We start from the raw sequence: 19,780 nt of genomic DNA, 5'->3' as shown, positions 1-19,780 counted from the left end.
TTTTCTTGCACATTCCTGGGCTGTAAGGGTCAGTTTTCCTAGTTTCAACCTCCCAATCTTATTTTAGTTGCTGTCTGAAAGATTTTTAAAAAATTTTATTTAAAATATTTTAAGAGATTTTCTATTCATTTTACATATCAACTACAGATTCCCCTCTTCTCCCTCCTCCCCCCCCCCAGCTTTCCCTCCCCCCCAATCCACCTCCCATTCCCACCTCCTCCAAGGCAAGTTCTCCCCTGGGGAGTCAGCAGAGCCTGGTACATTCAGTTGAGGCAGGTCCAATCCCCTCCTCCCTGCACTAAGACTGAGCAGTGTCTCAGCATAGGCACTAGGTTCCAAAAAGTTGGCTCATGCACTAAGGACAGGTCCTGATACCACTGCCTGTGGGCCCCATAAACAGTTCAAGCTAAACAACTGTCTCATTTATCCTGAGGGCCTGATCCAGTTGGGGGCTCCTCAGCTATTGGTTCATAGTTCATGTGTTTCCACTAGTTTGGCTAGTTGTCTCTGTAGTTTTTCCAATCATGGTCTTGATATCTCTTACTCATATAATCCTTCCTCTGTCTCGTGGATTGGACTCCTGGAGCTCTGCCTGGGACTTGGCCATGGATCTCTGCATCTGCTTCCATCAGTCACTGGATGAGGGTTCTATCATGACAGTCTGAACGCTTTATCTCAATCTTTTGTGTGTGTGCATATGTGTGTGTGGGGGGGGGTGCATGAGTAAATGAAGGTTAGAAGTCAATGTCAGTGTCTTCCATTATAGATAACTCTTGATATTATTTTTCTTATTCTTTTAAAAATTCTTTTTGTAGACTTATTTTTATTTTATGTAGATGAGTGTTTTGTCTGCATATATGTGTGTGTACCACACGAGTGTCTGGTGCTTTGGAGTTCAGAAGAGGGAGTCAGTTCTCTTGGAACTTGAGTTATAGATGACTATAGATCATGTGGATGCTGGGGACTGAACCCAGATTTTCTGCAAGAACAGCAAGTCCTATTTGATCTGTCTTTTCAGAACTCTTCTAAGCTAAGCAGGTTAGGGCACCCTGGAGAATATACTTTGCTTGTACTGAAGCTGAGCAAAGAGCCTCTATGGAAGAATTCATTGATGTGCGTGACATAATCCCAGTAGAATTTCTAAAAAAAAAAAAAAAAAAAAAAAAAAATTGAATTTGGGTGTTGGAGAGATAGTTCAACTGTAGGAGCCCACAAACGTTTCCTAGTGAGATCTGAGCTTGCTTTACACATCAGGACTGCATTAGGGGATGGCTTGACCACTTGCATGGTCACCAGGTGTCTGGAATAGTCTGCACTTGGGTGTGCTGTGGGGAGGTCTTTTGCTCCACCCCTTGACATTCCTTTAAGAGCCCTTTAGTAGAGATAGAAGGGGCTGGTGGGTTTGAACCCAGGTCCTTGTGAGGCTGTCCTGTGTTTTCTGTCTCCCTCTCCTCTGTATTTCTATCTACAGATTTCGGGTTTCTTCCCACTCAAGAGTGCCCTGGGTAAATAAGAGGGAGCTGTCTTTGCACATCTGGTGTCCTCTCACGGCAACACCAGAGGAACTTGTATTGAATATGCACATTTGAAAAGACACAAACCCCAAGTGATTAGGTGGACTCCAGCGACTGCTAAGAAACCTTGGCATAATTACTAGGGCAGTAAACTTCATGTTGGGCTGATGGCCCGACCTCCGCACTTTAGACAGTGACTAGCACGATAAACATTAACCTTAAAAAATATATATATATCAGTTCTTCCTGAGCAAATTTTAAGTCTATCTAGAATCCAAATATTACGTTTACAGGCTGGCTGGGCCTCGAAGGCCCTGTCACTCCGTGCGAGGGGCGGGGCAGGCCAAAGCCACCGAAGGAGAGGGGGTGGGATCACTAGGGCAGACCGTCGCACACGTGTGACGCAACCACCGCGCGCAGATATTGTCGCTAAGGAACGTGGAGCGGAGACAGCATGGCGGCCCCCGCCCCGCAGTCCCCTCAGCCGGTCGGCGGAAAGCGCAAAGGCAAGGCCCAGTTCTTCCCGGCCAAGCGGGCCCGGCGCTGTGATGCAGGCGGGCCGCGGCAGCTGGAGCCGGGCCTGCAGGGCATCCTCATCACCTGCAACATGAACGAGCGCAAGTGCGTGGAGGAGGCCTACAGCCTGCTTAACGAGTATGGCGACGACATGTACGGGCCCGAAAAGGTACCGGCCTCAGGGAGAGCGAGCCGCCTGCAGGCCGCTGGGAGCGGAGGAGGCAGTTGCTTTGATGAACCTGTACGGTGCTTGCATGACCTCGCCTACCTCCACCCCTACCCCCCACCCCCCCCCCCACCCCCGGTGTGGCCGCTATTGAGGTCTCCTGCCTGGTGGGTGTGTATTTATGGGCTGGCTCTTTGGGCATTTCTTGACATCACTAATGACGGTGGCTCCCACGTATTTTGCTTCCTGTGGACCAGGTAGTGTGCTGAAGAACTTTCAGAAGCGTCCTTCTTGGACCCTGTTACGTCGGTACAAGCTAAAATCTCTCCGAGGTAGTGGAAGTTTGATAGGGATGCTCTTTTCTAAGTGCACTTGAAAATACATTTAAGAAAATAAAAACGTGTGAACCCCGAATCTCATTCTATGGCAGTTTGAAAGCCGTGATATTATTCGCTTAGACTCCGAACACACCTGCACACCCAGAAGTGTGGAGAAAGGTAGTGCAGCGGGCCCCATTATTTGAGAGGAGGGGACAGAATATGAGTGAATGAGCGAATCTGTAAAGGCTTCTTCAATGTGCACAGTTATTTTTATAACATGATTGAAACGAAAACACCTTGGTAGGACAGAGAACTGGACAGCAAGCACATGTCCGGTCTATGCCTATGCTGGTGCCTTGTGTGAGTTCCTTTATGTTGTTGTATTCCTTTTGTTTTTGAGGGAAGACCGCCGGCTGCCACAGGCTGGCCTCAGCTCCCCACGTGTAGGGATTACACTGTACCTGGCTGAAGCAAGTTCTTGACCTCCTTCTGTGCCCTGTTTCTATCTACTAGAGTAGGAGTAATGGTTTTAGTTCTCTTGTGCATTTGGTTCTAATCTTACCAAAAAGCGAGTATCCTGTCAGCCACAGTGGTATGTAATGATGGTGTTAAAGTCCACTGTGACATGCTTTATCTGAGGAACACATGGCCTGCCTGCCTCTGTCAAGATATTTCTGAAACCATTTTCAGACGACACTTGCCACACTCAAGGAATTCGTTTTGTAATCTACATTTTGGAAGTGGTGTTATTTTAATCTCCTAATAAAAACATTGATAGTCAACACTGAGACCTGCCATTGGGGGTTTCACATAAATAGTTAATTACAGGGTTGGGACATGAGCTGTTGTGTCATTTTTGCTTATTGGTTTTATGTTAACAGTTTATAGACAAGGACCAGCAGCCGTCTGGAAGTGAGGGAGAAGATGATGATGTGGAGGCTGCCTTGAAGAAAGAAGTTGGTGACATTAAGGCTTCTACAGAGATGAGGCTGAGGAGATTCCAGTCAATGGAGAGCGGAGCAAATAATGTAGTCTTCATCAGGACCCTTGGAATAGGTGTGTCTAAATAACACCCCTGAGATCACTGATCCCACAGTATCTGGGCATCTCTGTCTTAGCAGATACTGCCTAGACAATGGCTTCATGGTATGCCTGTCATTCACTCCATGGTAACATCCCCCATGTCCCATCAGCTGTAGATCAGTGCCCAGATGTTTCTGAAACCATTTTCAGATTACATGTATCACACTCGGGGAAATTGTTTCTTACTCCACATTTTGGAAGTGTGTTATTTTAGTCTCCTAATAATATGGAGAGGTGGAAGGCGGTGAGGATAGCATTGGCTTAAGAGTGGGGACCTAGCTGTATACATCCTTCCTTGGTATGTAACGTAAGGTAGAATGAAAGTATGTATTCTGTCTCAAAAGAGCTACCTAGTACCAGGCTTAGTATGAATGGAGGGCTTGGTCCAATTAGTTAAAGACCTGGAAATAGAGTTCCTTTGACTCTCAAATCTGATCACTAATTCAAAAACATTAACACTGACGTCAGGTAGATGTGTGTAGTTGGGAAGTAGCTGTGATTCACTGTGTCATGGTGCTGTGCTACATGGTGCTGGAATTCTTTCCCAGCTGAGAGCTGGACTTCTGCACAAAGTAACTAGTGAATTGAGTCTTCAAGTGATGTACAGATTGTGTTTTTGTAAAAGTGTGCTGTATGATGCTTGTTTCTCTAATTGGTATTACAAGAAAACAACAATGAGGTATTGTGACTTATATGTTAGGACAGCCCCAAAGCATTGGTTCTGGAGACTATCGACATTGATATATGGCAAAAGCAGTATAGATGATGAAAAGTTAAAATGCTAGCCGTATGACACTAGAGAAATACTAGTTGGTGCAAAACTTTGTTTTTTCCTGTGTCACGTCATCTTTTCTTTTTCTCTTAGAACCTGAGAAATTAGTGCATCACATTCTCCAGGATATGTACAAAACCAAGAAAAAGAAGACACGTGTTATTCTGCGAATGTTGCCCATCTCAGGCACATGCAAAGCTTTCTTAGAAGATATGAAAAAATATGCAGAAACATTTTTGGAGCCCTGGTTTAAATCCCCAAACAAAGGGACATTTCAGATTGTCTACAAATCTCGAAATAACAGCCATATGAATAGAGAAGAAGTTATTAAAGAGTTGGCAGGTGGGTCCTCCTAGTGATTTTATAGATGTGAGGCGGAGTGGTAGAAAGCCTTTGTAGATCAAAATCGGTTATTTGGGAAAGTACAGTTGTCTGCCCATACCCATGAGTCATTAGAGCCCTTAGGAATACCAAAACCTGTGAGTCTTCAGGTAAGTCTTAAATAAACTGGCTGTTTTGGTGTAGTATTTGCATATAACATGCACATATTTTCTTGTATATTTTATATTGTTTTTTGATTACTTAGAATACTAAGTCTGATGGACTTCTATGAAAATAGTTAAATTGTCTTGTTTAGGGATAATGACAACTAAAGATAGTCTGTTCATATTAAGTACAGGTGTTACTTTCTTCCCTAAGTATTTTGATTCACACTTAATTAAGTTTGTGCACATGAGTGCAGTGCCCACAGAGGCCAGAAGAGGCTGTCATAGCCTGTTGAGCTGGAGTTAACAGGTGATTGTCTAGCCTTCCAGTGGGAGTGCCAGGAACAGTCCTGTGCAAGAGCAGTGCATGTGCATAGCTGCTGAGTCATCTCCACTCCACCACTGCTCTCCTATAATGTCCCAAGGTTTTATTTGTATTTAGTTATTGAAAGCATTGATGGATCTGTGCGCTCATGCCCTTGATCCCACAGTGGAGAGGTAGAGGCAGGTGGAGCTCTGTGAGTTCAAGGCCACCCTGGTCTATCTACACAGTGAGTTCCAGGCCAGCAAGGGCTACATAGAGACCCTGTCTGGAAACTAAATAAAACAAAAGTATTAATGGAATTTGATTGATGGCCACATAGAAAAATAAATTATTATAAACCCTGTTTTAACAAATCCCAGGTAGTAAGGGATGAAAGCCTGTTTGACTCTATCAGGCATCATATCCTTCCTTCTTAGCCCATTTTCCTATTTTTGTTACAGGAATAGTGGGCAGCCTCAATTCAGAAAATAAAGTGGACCTCACTAATCCAGAGTACACGGTGGTAGTCGAAATCATCAAAGCGGTGTGTTGCCTGAGTGTTGTGAAAGATTATGTGTTATTCAGAAAATACAACCTCCAAGAGGTAGTGAAGAGTGCAAAAGACTCACAGCCTCACCCAAAGCTGGGAAATGGCCAAGAAGCAAAATTGGAACCTGATGGCAAGTTGAATCAAAGTGATCCTGCAGAGGGGAAAAATAGCCAGCAGGTGGCGCCAGAGAGCAGCGAGGAGCTGGGGCAGAGAAGTCCAAGTTCTGAAGCCCCTGCGGGCAGTGAGGGAGAAGCTAAACCTGAACTTGAAAGTCAAGTCTCAGAAGGACCCATGTCGAATGAAAATGAGCTCTCATAGGTCATTCTCTCAGGAGGTGGGTCTCAGCTGGGGTTCTGCAACAAGCTATGTAAAATTTTTTGTAAAATTGTGATAGTATATTTTGGCTCTTGTGTGCTGCTTAATGCTGATCTCACAGTCACTGTGGACAGTTTTGTTAGAGCCCTTCCAGGCCTTCATGTCAGTGTGTCCAGACCCATGCACTGTTACCTAGGGGAGGGTGGCATTGGCCTCTGCCTCCTGATCACTTTCTCTAGTTTCCCTTTAAGCACTGCCAACTGCTGTGGAACTGAACAGCATCTTAGTGGGAAATCAGCAGGACATTCTCATTCCGAGGAAGTTATGTGCTACGTTCGGCTCAGCTGTCCCTGCCACTTCACTGTACACACAGAGAAGTGGCAAGGATTGTATGGGAATCACTTTGTGGTGGCTTTGTACGTTTTGTGTTTTCCTTGTTATGTTTGTTTTAGTGTTCAGATCTGCTGGCCCACCGCTGCAGTTCTGTAGAGAAGATGTGAGGTAGAAGTGGACTGTTGGAGGTGCAGACCCATGGGCGTTTCTTGTAAGGTTGTAAGTAGGGATGAGGATCACTGCTGAGCCCCTTCGGATACTAGTACATCAGCGACCACGAACATCTACTGCCCCAGGGTTTCACTGGACTGCTGTCCAAGCTGTCTTTCCAGTTTGTCATGCTCCCAGGAATTCCTCACAGGCAGAGATTGTCAAGGGCGGCAGCGACCTGTGAGCACTGCACAACTGTCCAGGCGGGGACTGCGAAGTGGCTGTAGCATTAGGTTGGGAAAAGGCTTGTGCTTAGATCTTAAAACAAGTTAGGAAGTAGTATAAATATAGTGGTTGCTGGCACAAGTGGCTAAAGAGCCAGTGATGTGAGAATGTATTTCTTCTCAGATAGCTAGAGGCTTGCTCGGTAAGCCAGACCAAGAGGATCTGGGAGAAGCAGAGAACGGGCAGCACCTCGCTAATGCAGATGGGGCTGGAGCAGCCTCAGGGGTTTTGACATGTTAACTCAGGTCTGAGACTGAAACCATCCTGAAAGAGTATGTGTTAGTACCACTTAAGGGAAAAGGGAGGAGAGAACTCTGGTGGCTTCTGGAGGCTTGCTCCGAGGTAAAGGGACTTTTCTTTTAATAGTGTAGGTCGAAGGGCCTGGGGATAAATTACCATTTGCTCAGACACAAAGTCCTGGAGCTTGGCAAAGTTGCTGCACCTCAGATTTTGATTTGTATTATGGTTTTGATTGTCCAGAGACAATTGTTTGTGTTTAGTGACACCCGAGTCTGACAGGCTGTTTGCAGGTTGTACAGTGCTTTGTGCTCCTGGAATCTAAGCTCACTTATCATCTTGCTTTGCTTTCAGATCTGACGCCCTTATTTTCACGGACATTTCAGTGTGCTAGTTTACAGACGATCCCAGGGTGGGAATTAAGTGGGTTTTTGTTTGTTTGTTTTTTGTTGTTTTAAGTTAAGGCAGTTAAAGGCAGTTAAAATAGAAAATAAAGAAGCAGAAACCAAACCGCAGTGCTGTGGGCCAGTGTGCCTGCCTTGCTCTACAGACAGAGGAGGTAAGCCTGGTATTGTAAGATACGTTTCTCCAAAGCTGAACACAGTTTTCAAAAATTTTTACTTCCATTTTGTTCTTGGTACAACTGATTGTTCAGGTTGTTTTCAAAGTTCTGATATTTTAAAAAATAAAAATGAATTTGTTCAGTAAAGTTTGATATCCTGTACTTTTCTTTCTGCCCCATATTAAATGGCTTCCTATGTGTATAGTATGTTTATCATAAAAATGCTTATCTGTATGATTACCAAAAAATCCAGGTTCATAGTCCTAAAAAGTATTCATGAATAATTAATTCTAAAAAGAACAAGTTTCAAATATTTCACAAGATTTACTTAAAAGCAAACCCCAGTCCCATACTGAATTTCATTAAATGTGTTAACTGGCCTTTGAGTCATCTATTCTTCTGGTTTGAGCCCATGATCTCATAAAGACTGGTTCTGCAGATGTTGTAAACATTTCTCTTAGGACAGCCCATCTTTATTTGGAGTAATCAGGACAAGAAGAACAAAGCACAGATTCATGGCATGCTGCTCCTCTGCAGTCATTTGACCGGCCATTTTCAATACTTCATTCTCTTGTGTTGGCTTGAACTTCAGAATAGCATCCTCAACATGTTTAGATTTCACTTTTTTGGTTTTTTATTCTTTAGGTATAAAACAAAACTGATTTTGAAAGGGGGGAAAAAAACAAATTGTAAAGCTTTTTAAGAACATATAGTCACTGAATTTTCAGGAAGCAAGTACTAAAACAATTGCATCATTACATAGTCCTGCCTCATTCTCATCCAGCTAAGCTCGGCCCCACTCCTGGTCTCTTAACACGTTGCGTTTGATTTTCCCAGTGATTGTCTTCGGGAGCTCTTGAACAAATTCCACCTAATTGATAGAAAAACACACCATGAGGCTCCTGGTTCCATTTGTCTCATCCTGGCTGTCAGTGCAGTAGGAGAAACTGACTAACGGTTACATTCGGAGGCTTGGTGTGTCCTGCCAAAAGGAAATAATCTCTTCACCCTTTCTTTGGCTTTCCTCTGTCTGGACCTAAGACTCTACTGCCTTCTACTACCTCTGGTTCGGAGAAGAGGCCTTTTTCTTAAAACACTGTGTTTTTAAGAGCTGGGACCTAAAGAAAATGAGGAATTTAGGGGTGATTAATAGAGTATTCAGAGTTTCCACCTTACACTCTGCCCATAGGCTTCCATCTTTGATTTCTTCTATCAGGATAATACTGTTACCTTTAGATGCCTTCACATCTCTTCTGAAAGTCCAAGAATTACCAATTTAGTTATTTTAATGGAGAAAGTGTGAGGATGGTTGGATCAGATCACATGAACTACATATTGGCCCAAATGATGCCAATGGAGATGAGATGGTCTTGTACTCATTCAGTAGCTGATACTGCTCTAGTGCAGGAAGGCACTGCAGCCATCTTTGTCTTTACACGTGCTTGTTCTTTGTCCTTTGAAGACAGGTCCAGGAAGAGTGCTCTCTCTCTCTCTCTCTCTCTCTCTCTCTCTCTCTCTCTGTCTCTGTGTGTGTGCACGTCTCTCTCTCTCTGTCTGTCTGTCTCTCTGTCTCTCTGTGTGTGTGCGTGCACGTCTAAGAATTAAATGATGCACTTGAACATTTTGGGCTTATAGGGTATCATAACCTAGTTTACTCTCAGATCAGGTGCCACTTCTGAAAATTAGGAATTTGGTGATTCTTAGCTTCCATTTATCTTCCCCTTATAAAATGGGCCTAATTAGTTCTGAAAATATTCTTAGTATTGCAGATGATTTTTTTTCTTTTTTCATTTGTATGTGTATGTGTGTTTTCTTTGCATATGTGTGAGCATACCTGTATATACCTATATGTGGGTACACATGCACATGTATGCTTGTGCCTGTGGTAGCCTGTGGATTGGGGTCAGGGATCATCTTCAGTTACTCTTCCACTTTTTATGGAGGCTGTGTCTCTTAATCAAACCCAGAGTTCTCAGATATGGCTAGTCTTGCTAGCAAGCTTGCTCTGGTGTTCTACCTCTGCCTTGACCAGCTTGCTCTGGTGTTCTATTTCTGCCTGCTAAGGCTAGAATTATAGGCAAGTGGGCCACATACCTACCCTGCATTTGCATGGGTTCTGGGGTCCTCACACAGCAAGGAGTCATACCCTAGTCCCTACAGTGTTGATTTTAAAATGTTCTTTTTTTAAAAGAGCATTTGTAGTATCCTAAATATAAAACACTTTAAAACAAAAACTGTCATAGTAAACAAACTTGAAAGGTATCTTCTAGGATACATAGTCATTGTAAAGCCAAAACCGGACACAGTCATAGGTAACTTGCACCTGCCTTTCTTGGGTACTTGTAAGGTGCTGTTGAGTTTTTCACATGATCCTGAAGTTCGGCAGTCAACTTCTCACGGTTGGAGGACTTGAAGGGTGCAGCTAACACCACGAATGCTTTCACCACCTGCAGCAGGGAAGCCATCGGCTTGTAAGACACATCAAGGGTTTGGAACCATTGCTGCTTACACAGTATCTGATCCCCACGGAACAGCAGTGTCTGAGTTGTCTAAGCAATATTCCCCTCACTTCATTCTGGTAGAACTACCAGCACTTACCTTCCCTGATAGCCCTTGTCTGGCATATCATCCAGGTCTAGCCAGTTGGCTACATCAGTTGCTGAACCACACTGGCTAGAGATGAGGTGGAATTTACTTGAAACAGTTGCAAAAAGAACTCACTGCTTCCTGGTGGGGTGGGAGGGAGTTATACTTATTTGTGTCTGGAGCTGACTGCTATGTGATGGGAAGAACTACAGTGAAGGATTGTAGGCAGACAGGAGACTGAGCCTCCATAACGTCACAGGAATGCTTGGAAGAAGCTCGGACCCCTGAATTGAGGGGTGTTTCTGTCATGGGCCACTCAAAGGATCCCAGACCTCTTTGAGATAGAAAACTCCTTTGTAAAGTGGATTACCTGCATAATGTCCCCTCTGATGAGAACTAAAGGAGTGCCCCCGAGTTGGCCCTTGCCATAGACCCATGGACAGAACTTGACAATGAAATTGCTGCTTTCCTTCTGACATCCACTCTACCTCTCCTCGGATGGGATCTGGGCTGCTGACAACAGCAGACTCAACTACTGCCGGGTGCTCTATCAGCGCGCTCTCCACTTCAAATGGCCCAATCCGGTACCTGCGGAGGAGAGGAAGCCTGTGAGGAAGCCTGTGAGGAAGCCTGTGACGGCCACATTCCCCAAGCAGGAGACCTCCCACCCTGCCATGGCATCGCTTCCTAAGAAAGCTAATGTACAAACCCAGAGGATATAATGACATCATCTGCTCTGCCGACAAACCAGAAATACCCGTCATTGTCCATTACTCCTCTGTCTCCAGTGACATAAAAATTTCTTCTTATTGTGGCATCAGTCTTTTCTGGATTGTCCTACCAATCAAAGGTGGCATTTGGGAGTTAGTCTGGCCAGAAGAGACAGGGTGTGACATCCACTGAGGGACTTTCACAGCATGTTTATAAAAAGAAATCAGGGTTTTTATAAAGGGCACTAGAACACAAAGGATCTAAGAGCTAAGAGCTAAACCTCTCCTGTGAACTTCAGGGCTTGCGTGCAACTTCTCTCTCTGCTGGTCCACCTTTCCTCTCTGAGGACAGCCACTGTGATTGGCTCCTTACATGGAGAATTTGTCTTAATGTTACTCTCAAGAAATGGATGCCATTCTCCCCATTTTACAGCTCATGAAACAGACCTGTACTTAACACTTGCCCAAGACATAGCAAGGTATGGTGGATATGAAATTTGGGGCCGTTTCTGTATTCAGGCATGGCTAGTATGTTCTTCATGCTCATACCACATATTCAGAGAAGAAGCAGAAGGGCCGAGTAGACTCCAGTCTGAGGGCAATTTCCCCTTCTTTGCCAGATGGTAGGACATTTCCATTTTCATCTATAATCTAGAATAAAATAAATAATTTGAGTCTTTATCCCCTCTTTTTCTTTTAATAAAATGAAAGCAGATCATGAATAGTAGTTCAAAGAGAAGACAACGAAAGCATTTTTTCTTCTTGAAGCACATGTTTTCTCAACTCACCTGGACATCGTAGGGCACTACTCCTCTTCCCATGGAGCCTGGTTTAATTTCTTGTCCTTTGTGATTGGCACAAATTATTCCCTATAAAGAGGACATGCTTTATATAGGTTTATAAATTCTGACAATGAAACAAGATCCATGTTGGGGGGCTGGGGAGATGGCCAAGTTAATAAAGCACTTGCTATCAAAAGCGAGGACCTGAGTTTTGATCCCCAGACTCACATAAAAAGCCATGTGTAGTGGTTGTGAGCTTGTAAGCCCAGTGCTGGGGAGGTAGAGACAGGCAGATCCCTTGAGATCACTGGCCAGCCAGTCTAACGTAATTGGTGAGTGCTAGGTTCAGTGAATGAGCCTGTCTCAAAACAAACAAGTATACAAAAACCATGGAGAGGGCTGGAGAGATGTCTCAGTGTTTAACAATGCATACTGCTTTTCCAGAAGACCCAAGTTCAATCCCTAGCTTCCATGCCTGGCAGCTCACAACTGCTTGTAAGTCTAGCTCTGGGGCATTCAACACCCTCTTCTAGCCTCTGTAGACACTGCACCCATCCACCACTGTTTTGCCTGATTTTCCCAGAAAATCAAGGTCATCTTCTGGGGTGAGCCTCACCCCCAAGGTTCTGATCCAGTGATGTTGGGTAGGATCTGAGGATTTGCATTCTACCACATTTCTATATGGCATCTCTGCTGCTGTTGTGAGAACCATACTTCTTTCTTATAGTTTGAACTTTAGAGACAAGGTCTAAAGGTCTTACCAGAGTGGAGGGTGACCTTAGATCCCATGAGGTAGCTGAGACTAGCTTTGAATGTGTGGTTGTCTTGCCTCAGCTGCCTGTGTACTGGAATTGCAGGCATATTCTGCCACACCTAGCTGAGGACCATTCAGCTGCAAACCATGCCTTCTAGGCGCCATTATGCACGTTGGAATAAGTTCTCCCAGAGACTCTCAGGGGTGGGGAGGTCCTTCTCAGTGCAATGGAAAACCCCTTTAAGTCCCTAAGTTCGCTGAGATATCTCCTGTGCATGGAGGAGGAAAAAAAGGCCAATAATAGCCCCCTTTTAGCCATACCTCACTGAACAATTCACAAATTATGATAATTATTTGCAGCAAGGTATTCTGAGAAATGCCATAAAGATTTGGAGCATGAGTGGGGTACTCAAGGACTCAGTGGTCAATCCTGGGGCTGAATAAGCCCCACTGCACAGCCAGGTCTCCATACACATAGACTCTATCCGTAGGAGAAACTAATCAAGGATTTGAAGTATGTGGTTTTAAAAATTGCACCTGCTGGGAGGTGTTGGTACATGCCTTTAATCCCAGTACCCAGGAGGCAGAGGCAGGTGGGTCTCTGATCTCTGAGTTTGAGGCCAGTCTGATCTACAGAGGGAGTTCCAAGGCAGCCAGGGCTACACAGAGAAACCTGTCTTGAAAAATCAAAGTAAATAAATAAATAAATAAATAAATAAATAAATAAGCAAAAATTGCACCTGTACTGAGTATATACAAGCATTGCTGTCCTGTTGTTTTTCCAATTAACGCAGCAGAGCAACTATTTAAATAGTAGTTTTAAATAGTCATTTTGCATTGTGTTTGGTACCATACAGAATCTAACAATTTAAAATATAAAGGAAGATGTGTTTAAATTCTGTGCAAATCCTGTCCCATTTAATATAAGGAATATGAACATTTGAGGATTTTGGTATCTTCTAGGGTCTCGGGTCCAATCTCCCACGGCCACTGAGGTAGACTTGTAAACTTAAACTTGGTCCTTCAAATGTACCACTTCCGTCTGTCCGTAGCCTTCATACAGCTCCAGCCCGGTTTGCGCCTTCCACTGTTCCAGCACCTCTGGGTTGAGGGGCTCCCCTCCTGTCACGCAGTGCCGCAGCCTCTTGAACTGATATCTGGGGAGGCAGAGTTGCATGGTCTTTGGGGGAGAACATTTCATCACAAGTTCAGAGGCTCAAACGACAGAAGAGCTGGGAGAAATGGGCCTTAGAAACGGTCAGGACCTAAATATTTTCTGAATACCTCCTACATTGCTGGGTAACTTCTATTTGTGTGGGGCACATGAGTGGCAAACAGAAGGTTCCTGAAGAAACTCGTTTGGCAGGTGGGGAACATAGAGGAGAAAAGGGTAGATAAAAATGCTAATAATAATATACAGTATTATAATTATGAGATACATGATATAACACAGATTAGGTGGGGCAGTATGATAATAGCTCTAGGAACACTTAGATTTCTCACAGGCCCTATTCCACAGAGTGGGGACTGAAGGACCTAGAGAGAGTAAAGGAATTGTAAAAGCCTCCCCAGTAATAGAGCATCAAGTAGGATGCTCTGCACTGTGAACCTATTCAGCAGATTGCCTAAGCATGCCATCCACACTGAATCCTTGTCACAGAGTCATAAGTAAAATTAACGGGACGTAGCGAGGTCAAGTAAGCAAGTAGCAAAGCCCAGCTTGCTTGACTTTTGATCTTTTGCTTTTAACTAGTGGCCTATTGGATCCAGACAAGAAAACGTGGGACAGTTTGACTCTCATACATAGTGGGGCCCCAAAGCAAGAGGCTATGTGGCAAAATGTACCTCGTGTCTTCAAGTAACCCCTATATAGCTTGAGTGACAAGTATGTGACTGATTGAACTATCTCCCCAGCCCTTCCCCTGGATTCTAAGCTGCCAGGTGATTTTGTCCCCCTAGGGTACCAATAACATCTTGGGACATTTTGATTGTCATGAATGAAGGAAAAGGAGAGCACAATGCTACTGGTCTCTGCTCAGTATCATACAGTACACAGAATAGCTCTAGACACAATGGTCCAGATGTCAATGTGCTAAGATTCAGACTCCCTGGCCACCCTGTGTTACCACAGGGAAGCTCTGCAATGTTGGATGACAGCTTCCGCTTGTGCTTCAGATGGAGAGTTCTGTCCAGTACCTCTTAAGGTCCTTTTGCACAAGCATTCGGTACACAGTAGGAGCACTGCACAGGGTCGTGATGGGATAAGTGGTAAGCGTCTGGATGACAGAAAGACAGACATGTCAGGAGTGGTCAGCTAGAGCCCATGGCTAGAGAGGACATTTTACTGTCTTTCTTTTCCATTTCTGCCTTCTAATCACGTGAAATAAGGAAGTCAATATTCACCAGCTGTCATTAGTGACATGTTGGGGGATTCTAGTTAATAGAAAGAGAAATGCACACATTCTATAAAAAGGCCTACACTGTCAAATTCAATAGGTGAATTGCTGAGTTGGAGAACAATCCAAAATATGAACTGGTGTACTGGACTTCAGAACTTCACATGGTGAACTCACACCCGTTTTGACCCATGTGTCTGTGTTGCACTGAGCTAATAAACCAGGACCTTTCCACACCATTCCTGTGAAGGACAGCCACCTTCAGAGAATAGTGAGCAAGTGCAGAAACAGGCACTTTAGAGGGGTGTAAATTTTGCCAGGCTTACTGCACCTCTAGTTCCTTAGGTTGGCCCTTATAGTCTAATGAAACTATCATGCTTCAGAGGAGCCCTTAACAGAGGAACAGGCTCCACTGCATCATTCAATGTGTTCACGGTTGGTATTAAACATAAACATTCTGGACAATGTTGTCCTCGTGTGTACAGGCCAGCTACGCAGTCATAATGTCAAGAATAACTCTTAATTCATAAAGTGGCCTTTTCCTCTATGCACCTATTTCAGAGGCTTTAATGTTTTAGTAAGTGCAATGTATATGTCTCAGAATGACACAAGTCCTCTAGGATTTTCACAACTATATTATCTTCATAAAATTAAAAAAAAATGCTCTTGTTTTCCAAAAGAAAGTCTTGAAATTGTGGAGTAAACAGTTCTTTTTCAGGACACTTGCTAAACTTGATGCAGAGGGCCCTCTTCCTTTACCTCACTATATTTCTCTTAAGGTCTTCAATCTATCTTGTTAGACCAGGTAGCAAAAATAAATAAATAAATAATCACAGATTGAACACAGCTTTTATTCACACACAGGTGTGATGCTTTGTAAATGCTATGGATTTTATAAAGATTAACTGATTTTTTAACTATTGAATATAATTGGCTTTAATCATGTTTTCATCAGCCCAAAGCTGTCAGATATTTTTATTAGGATATAAATTAGCTTTGTTTTTAATGAATTATGCAATTACATATATATCAAAGAATTATTTTAAAATATATTCTTTATGATTTATTGCCAATAATGTTGGATTTGTGTATCTGGAGAGTTATATAAAAAATTCTTAGGTGAGAAAAGATCACAGTGGCAATGTTTAAAGAACCCTGATTAATGGAGTATTATATATATATATATATATATATAATATATAATATATATATATATATATTGCATACAATCAAATCAAGGCAATTAGCATATGAATATCCCCAAATACAATCACTTCTGTGTGTTGAGAATATCTTGCCCTCTAGTTCTTTTGAAATGTGGTATAGAATACAGTTAGCTTGCTGTGCTATTAGATATCTTAAAGTAGCCATCTCTGGTGGAAATATGCATATCTGGTTTGCAGGAGTATTAGGGTCTATGAATTACAATAAGGAACACAGGATGGGGAAAGAGATGGGATTGGAAAGGACTGCTGTAAGAGAAAGGCCACTTCCTAAGGTCAGCTATTGTCATTTTTCCATTAGATCAGAAACAAAATATGTTTAAAATTGAGCCTTTGGTTATTTAGAAATATGCTCCTAAGCTGCCATGACGTATCCACACTTGTAAACCCTGAGTAATTTGCAGCTGCAGCCTCTGAGGGTATGATTCCCCTCCATGCACAAGCATTCCTAAGTCAGCTGCCTGAGACTTGGCTCCTTAAAAAAACAAAACAAAACAAAACAAAAAAAACCCAAAACAAAACAACCTCCCCCCTCCGATTTCCAGAACCTTGGGAAGCTCTGGAGTCTGAGGAATCCCTTCCTTATGGTTTTGTGGGATCAAGACTTACATCTAGGAAGGTATCAGTGTCGAACTGGGCCATCCGGTGCACAAAGACACAGGCACCTTGAAGCCACGTAGAAAACACGCTCCCAATGGCAGCCTTGATCCAGCCAGTGTCTGACATGTTCCACATGATATCTGAGGGTGTCAAGTCCAGCCAATACCTACATATAGAGAAGCAGCAGATGAGGACAAAAACAAGTAAAAATTAAACAAACAAACAAACATAACAACTGGTAACAAACACTCGTGTTTTTGAGGAGTAGCCTTGCCCTGCACCACAGTGGAAGCAAGCCTCAGAGCAAATGCAGAGTTGTACTTCCCCTTCTCATTAGAAGGACTTCCTGAATCTTAAGTCATCTGGCAGTAGAATAGGGGCTGAGTTTGGTGTACTTTTATAGGTTTGTCCATCACTATAACAAATATTTAATGAGCAAGTATTATATAGAAGGCACTGTTATCATGAAGCACACAGATAGATCTCTACTTTTATTTTAGGGAAACAGAGTAGGAACAAACACACAATAATGTGAACTAAGTATGTAAATGTTATAGGAGAGGTAGATAAGGTAATTATTTTTAAAGTGCTGTGATAAAATACTCTGACAGAAGGAGGAAGGGCTTAATTTTGCTCACAGTTCCAGGGTAGACTCCACCATGCTGGGGAAGTCCTGGCAGCGGGAGTCTGAGGGAGCTGTTAACACTCTGTTGACAGTCAGGAAGCAGAACCTGACAAATGCTTATGCTCAGCTCACTTTCAGTCCAGGACTCCAGCCCAGGGAATGGTGCCACCCATGGTGGACAGGTTTTACCATCTTAGTAAAACTAATCAAGATAGCAAACCCTTAGGCATACCAGAAGACAATCTGTTGGGTATTCTGGATCTTATGGGTTGATGATTGAGGTTGATCATTGAATGCTTTAAGTATAAGGAAAACTAAATAGAGCAATGTAACAGTTTTAGGTAGACTTATTTTTAAAGACCCTTCTGGGTAGGTAAATTCACCTGGCAATAAGGAGAGGATGGCAGACATGCTAGGAATCAAGCTCCAGTCCTAAATTATTGCTTGATCAGTTAATTAGATGGCACCATTTACCTAGGGTGGGACAGGGGCACTGAGAGTTCTATTAGAGATACCATAATAGCCATTCAAAGAGAGGTGTCCCATTGACAGCCTGGGAAACTGCATACAAAACAAAGAAGTGGGTGTGGTGGTGCACTCCTGCAATATCAAATTTGGGGGTGGGGAGAGGAGGATTGCTGTAAATTTGAGGTCAGTTTAGGCTACATAGTGATTTACAGTCCAGAGCCAGCCACAGTGTAAGACCTAGCTGCAAACAAAATAAGAACAAAACCATCGTTTTTTTTTCTTCCTACCTTCCACAAAGGGTATACCCGATGCCAAGGCTGCTCTGTGAGTGCTGAGCCATCTTGGGGGAGCCTGTGGTCCCACTGGTGAAGTAAATGGCCATTGGGTCTTGACTTCCTGTCTCCACGCAGCTGTGCTCTTCAGAAGCCAATCTGCAGATGAACCCCAAGATAGAGGCTTAAGACAGACCAGTCAACAGAGCCTGCCATTGTTCTGCTCTCACTTCCCCCTTACCACAGGGGAGTCGTGGACTAAACCTACCACAAAGCTTCCCTGAGCAGAAACTCCCATGAAATCTTCGAGGGGCTCTAAAGATCAGGGCAAAGATTCAACAGCGTAAGTCCTCGTTAGTAGGTTCATTTAATTGTAGGCCAAATAGACAGCTAAGGGAACTTGCAAAGTCAGGAACAAAAGCACAATGTCTTTGTAATTTATTTTAAAAATTAAAAATAGCACTGAATCTTTATAAATTGATACCATTTCAAGAATTGGGGCCTAGAGGAAGATCTTTAAACTCAAAAGGAAAATATATTGAGACCAAACTTAAAAAAGTTTTTGTTCTTCAGAATCTTCAATATTCCTGACAGAACTAGCTAGTAGCTGACCAAATAGCCATCCTGTCTTTTCCCTGAACTAATAAAAGTCTGGTTTTGTTCAGGTACTATGTAGCCAAGTGCTTTGGGGAAGCTGCCTCCTCAGTTAGCCAACCAGGATCATTCTTTTCCTTTCCAGTGGCTGGGTTAGGAATAGGCCTGGGAGAATTATAGCCAATAGGTGCAAAGCCCTTCTTATAGGAAACATTTGCTTGCTTTGAGAAAAAAGAGTCATGAGGGCTGGGAAGACGGCTCATGAGGACCAGAGTTTGGATCCCAGCACCCATGTAAACGGCAGGCAGGTGTGGTGGCCTATCTGTGATTCCATGGCTTGAAAGGTGGAGACAGGAGCTTTAGATCAAGTTATCTACCCAGAACAGTGCCATTGATGGGCTCTGGGTTCAATAAGAGAGTGAGTAAGGTGATGAGAGAGATTGAGGAAGACATCTGGTGTCAGCCTCAGGCTTTTACATGCAAGCACATACATGTGGACTCTCACATATATATGTGCCCATATGCATGGGAACACACACACACACACACACACACACACACACACACACACACACACACCATGCATACATCTTCATGAGGAAAAAAAGAGAATAATGGAGACAGGATGCCACTGTCAATCTCCCATTCCATTCCTCCTGTCTCACAGCCCATAAATACTGTGCATGTATAGAATGTATACAATGTTTATGTCTGGAGCTCTCCTAGTCATGCTGGCATCATACCAAAAATGGGGCAATGAAAGACAGTCCATGCTAGCCAATTAGGCAACCCTCAGTACTGTTTGGGTCATCAGTACTTGGATTACTAAGGTGGAAAGCATTCATCTTAGGTGATGGCAATCTGTGTAAGGCTGTGTAGACAGCTCTCCAGCTCCCCCTCATCCCTGCACAAACACACCATTCTTGCACTGAAGGATGGAAGCAACGGTCCTCCATCTTTAAATGTGGGTGAGACTTACAACTTAGCCTGGCACAAACAGTGTGCCAGGGATTCTGGGACTTCTTGGTCAGCTTGCAAAGGTGTCACAGTTGTTTTTCCTGTCCTTGGAGACCAGAGGACTCAGCCCCAGATGATGTTCAGATTATCTTGCTTGACAGAGGGGCCACATGAAAGGTGCCTCTGCTGTCAGTCAGCACCAATAGCTTAGGAATAAACCT

The 19,780-nt window shown here is 43.5% G+C and overlaps 2 protein-coding genes across 2 annotated transcripts in view; one reads left to right on the top strand and one right to left on the bottom strand.

Moving 5' to 3' along the window:
- The window catches only part of Thumpd1 (THUMP domain containing 1), a 26,061-nt gene extending 18,322 nt beyond the window's left edge, over window positions 1–7,739 (top strand). Inside the window, exons 2-5 of the mRNA XM_036190562.1 lie at window positions 1,935–2,199; window positions 3,398–3,572; window positions 4,465–4,713; window positions 5,622–7,739. Of these exons, the coding sequence (XP_036046455.1) occupies window positions 1,969–2,199; window positions 3,398–3,572; window positions 4,465–4,713; window positions 5,622–6,028 (1,062 nt within the window). The 5' untranslated portion in view covers window positions 1,935–1,968 and the 3' untranslated portion in view covers window positions 6,029–7,739. The remainder of the gene's footprint in view (window positions 1–1,934; window positions 2,200–3,397; window positions 3,573–4,464; window positions 4,714–5,621) is intronic.
- Window positions 7,662–19,780, bottom strand: part of LOC118585693 (acyl-coenzyme A synthetase ACSM4, mitochondrial) — a 25,013-nt gene continuing 12,894 nt past the window's right edge. The window contains exons 5-14 of the mRNA XM_036190528.1: window positions 18,024–18,167; window positions 16,653–16,809; window positions 14,621–14,700; window positions 13,458–13,581; window positions 11,677–11,757; window positions 11,438–11,539; window positions 10,888–11,015; window positions 10,667–10,766; window positions 9,920–10,039; window positions 7,662–8,463 (exon numbers count right to left, since the gene is read on the bottom strand). Of these exons, the coding sequence (XP_036046421.1) occupies window positions 8,377–8,463; window positions 9,920–10,039; window positions 10,667–10,766; window positions 10,888–11,015; window positions 11,438–11,539; window positions 11,677–11,757; window positions 13,458–13,581; window positions 14,621–14,700; window positions 16,653–16,809; window positions 18,024–18,167 (1,123 nt within the window). The 3' untranslated portion in view covers window positions 7,662–8,376. The remainder of the gene's footprint in view (window positions 8,464–9,919; window positions 10,040–10,666; window positions 10,767–10,887; window positions 11,016–11,437; window positions 11,540–11,676; window positions 11,758–13,457; window positions 13,582–14,620; window positions 14,701–16,652; window positions 16,810–18,023; window positions 18,168–19,780) is intronic.

The sequence above is a fragment of the Onychomys torridus genome, chromosome 1, assembly GCF_903995425.1.
Source record: "Onychomys torridus chromosome 1, mOncTor1.1, whole genome shotgun sequence".
In the NCBI taxonomy this organism is placed as follows: Eukaryota; Metazoa; Chordata; class Mammalia; order Rodentia; family Cricetidae; genus Onychomys; species Onychomys torridus.
Note: the sequence above shows the minus strand (reverse complement) of the source record. Positions and strands in the feature narration are given on the sequence as shown.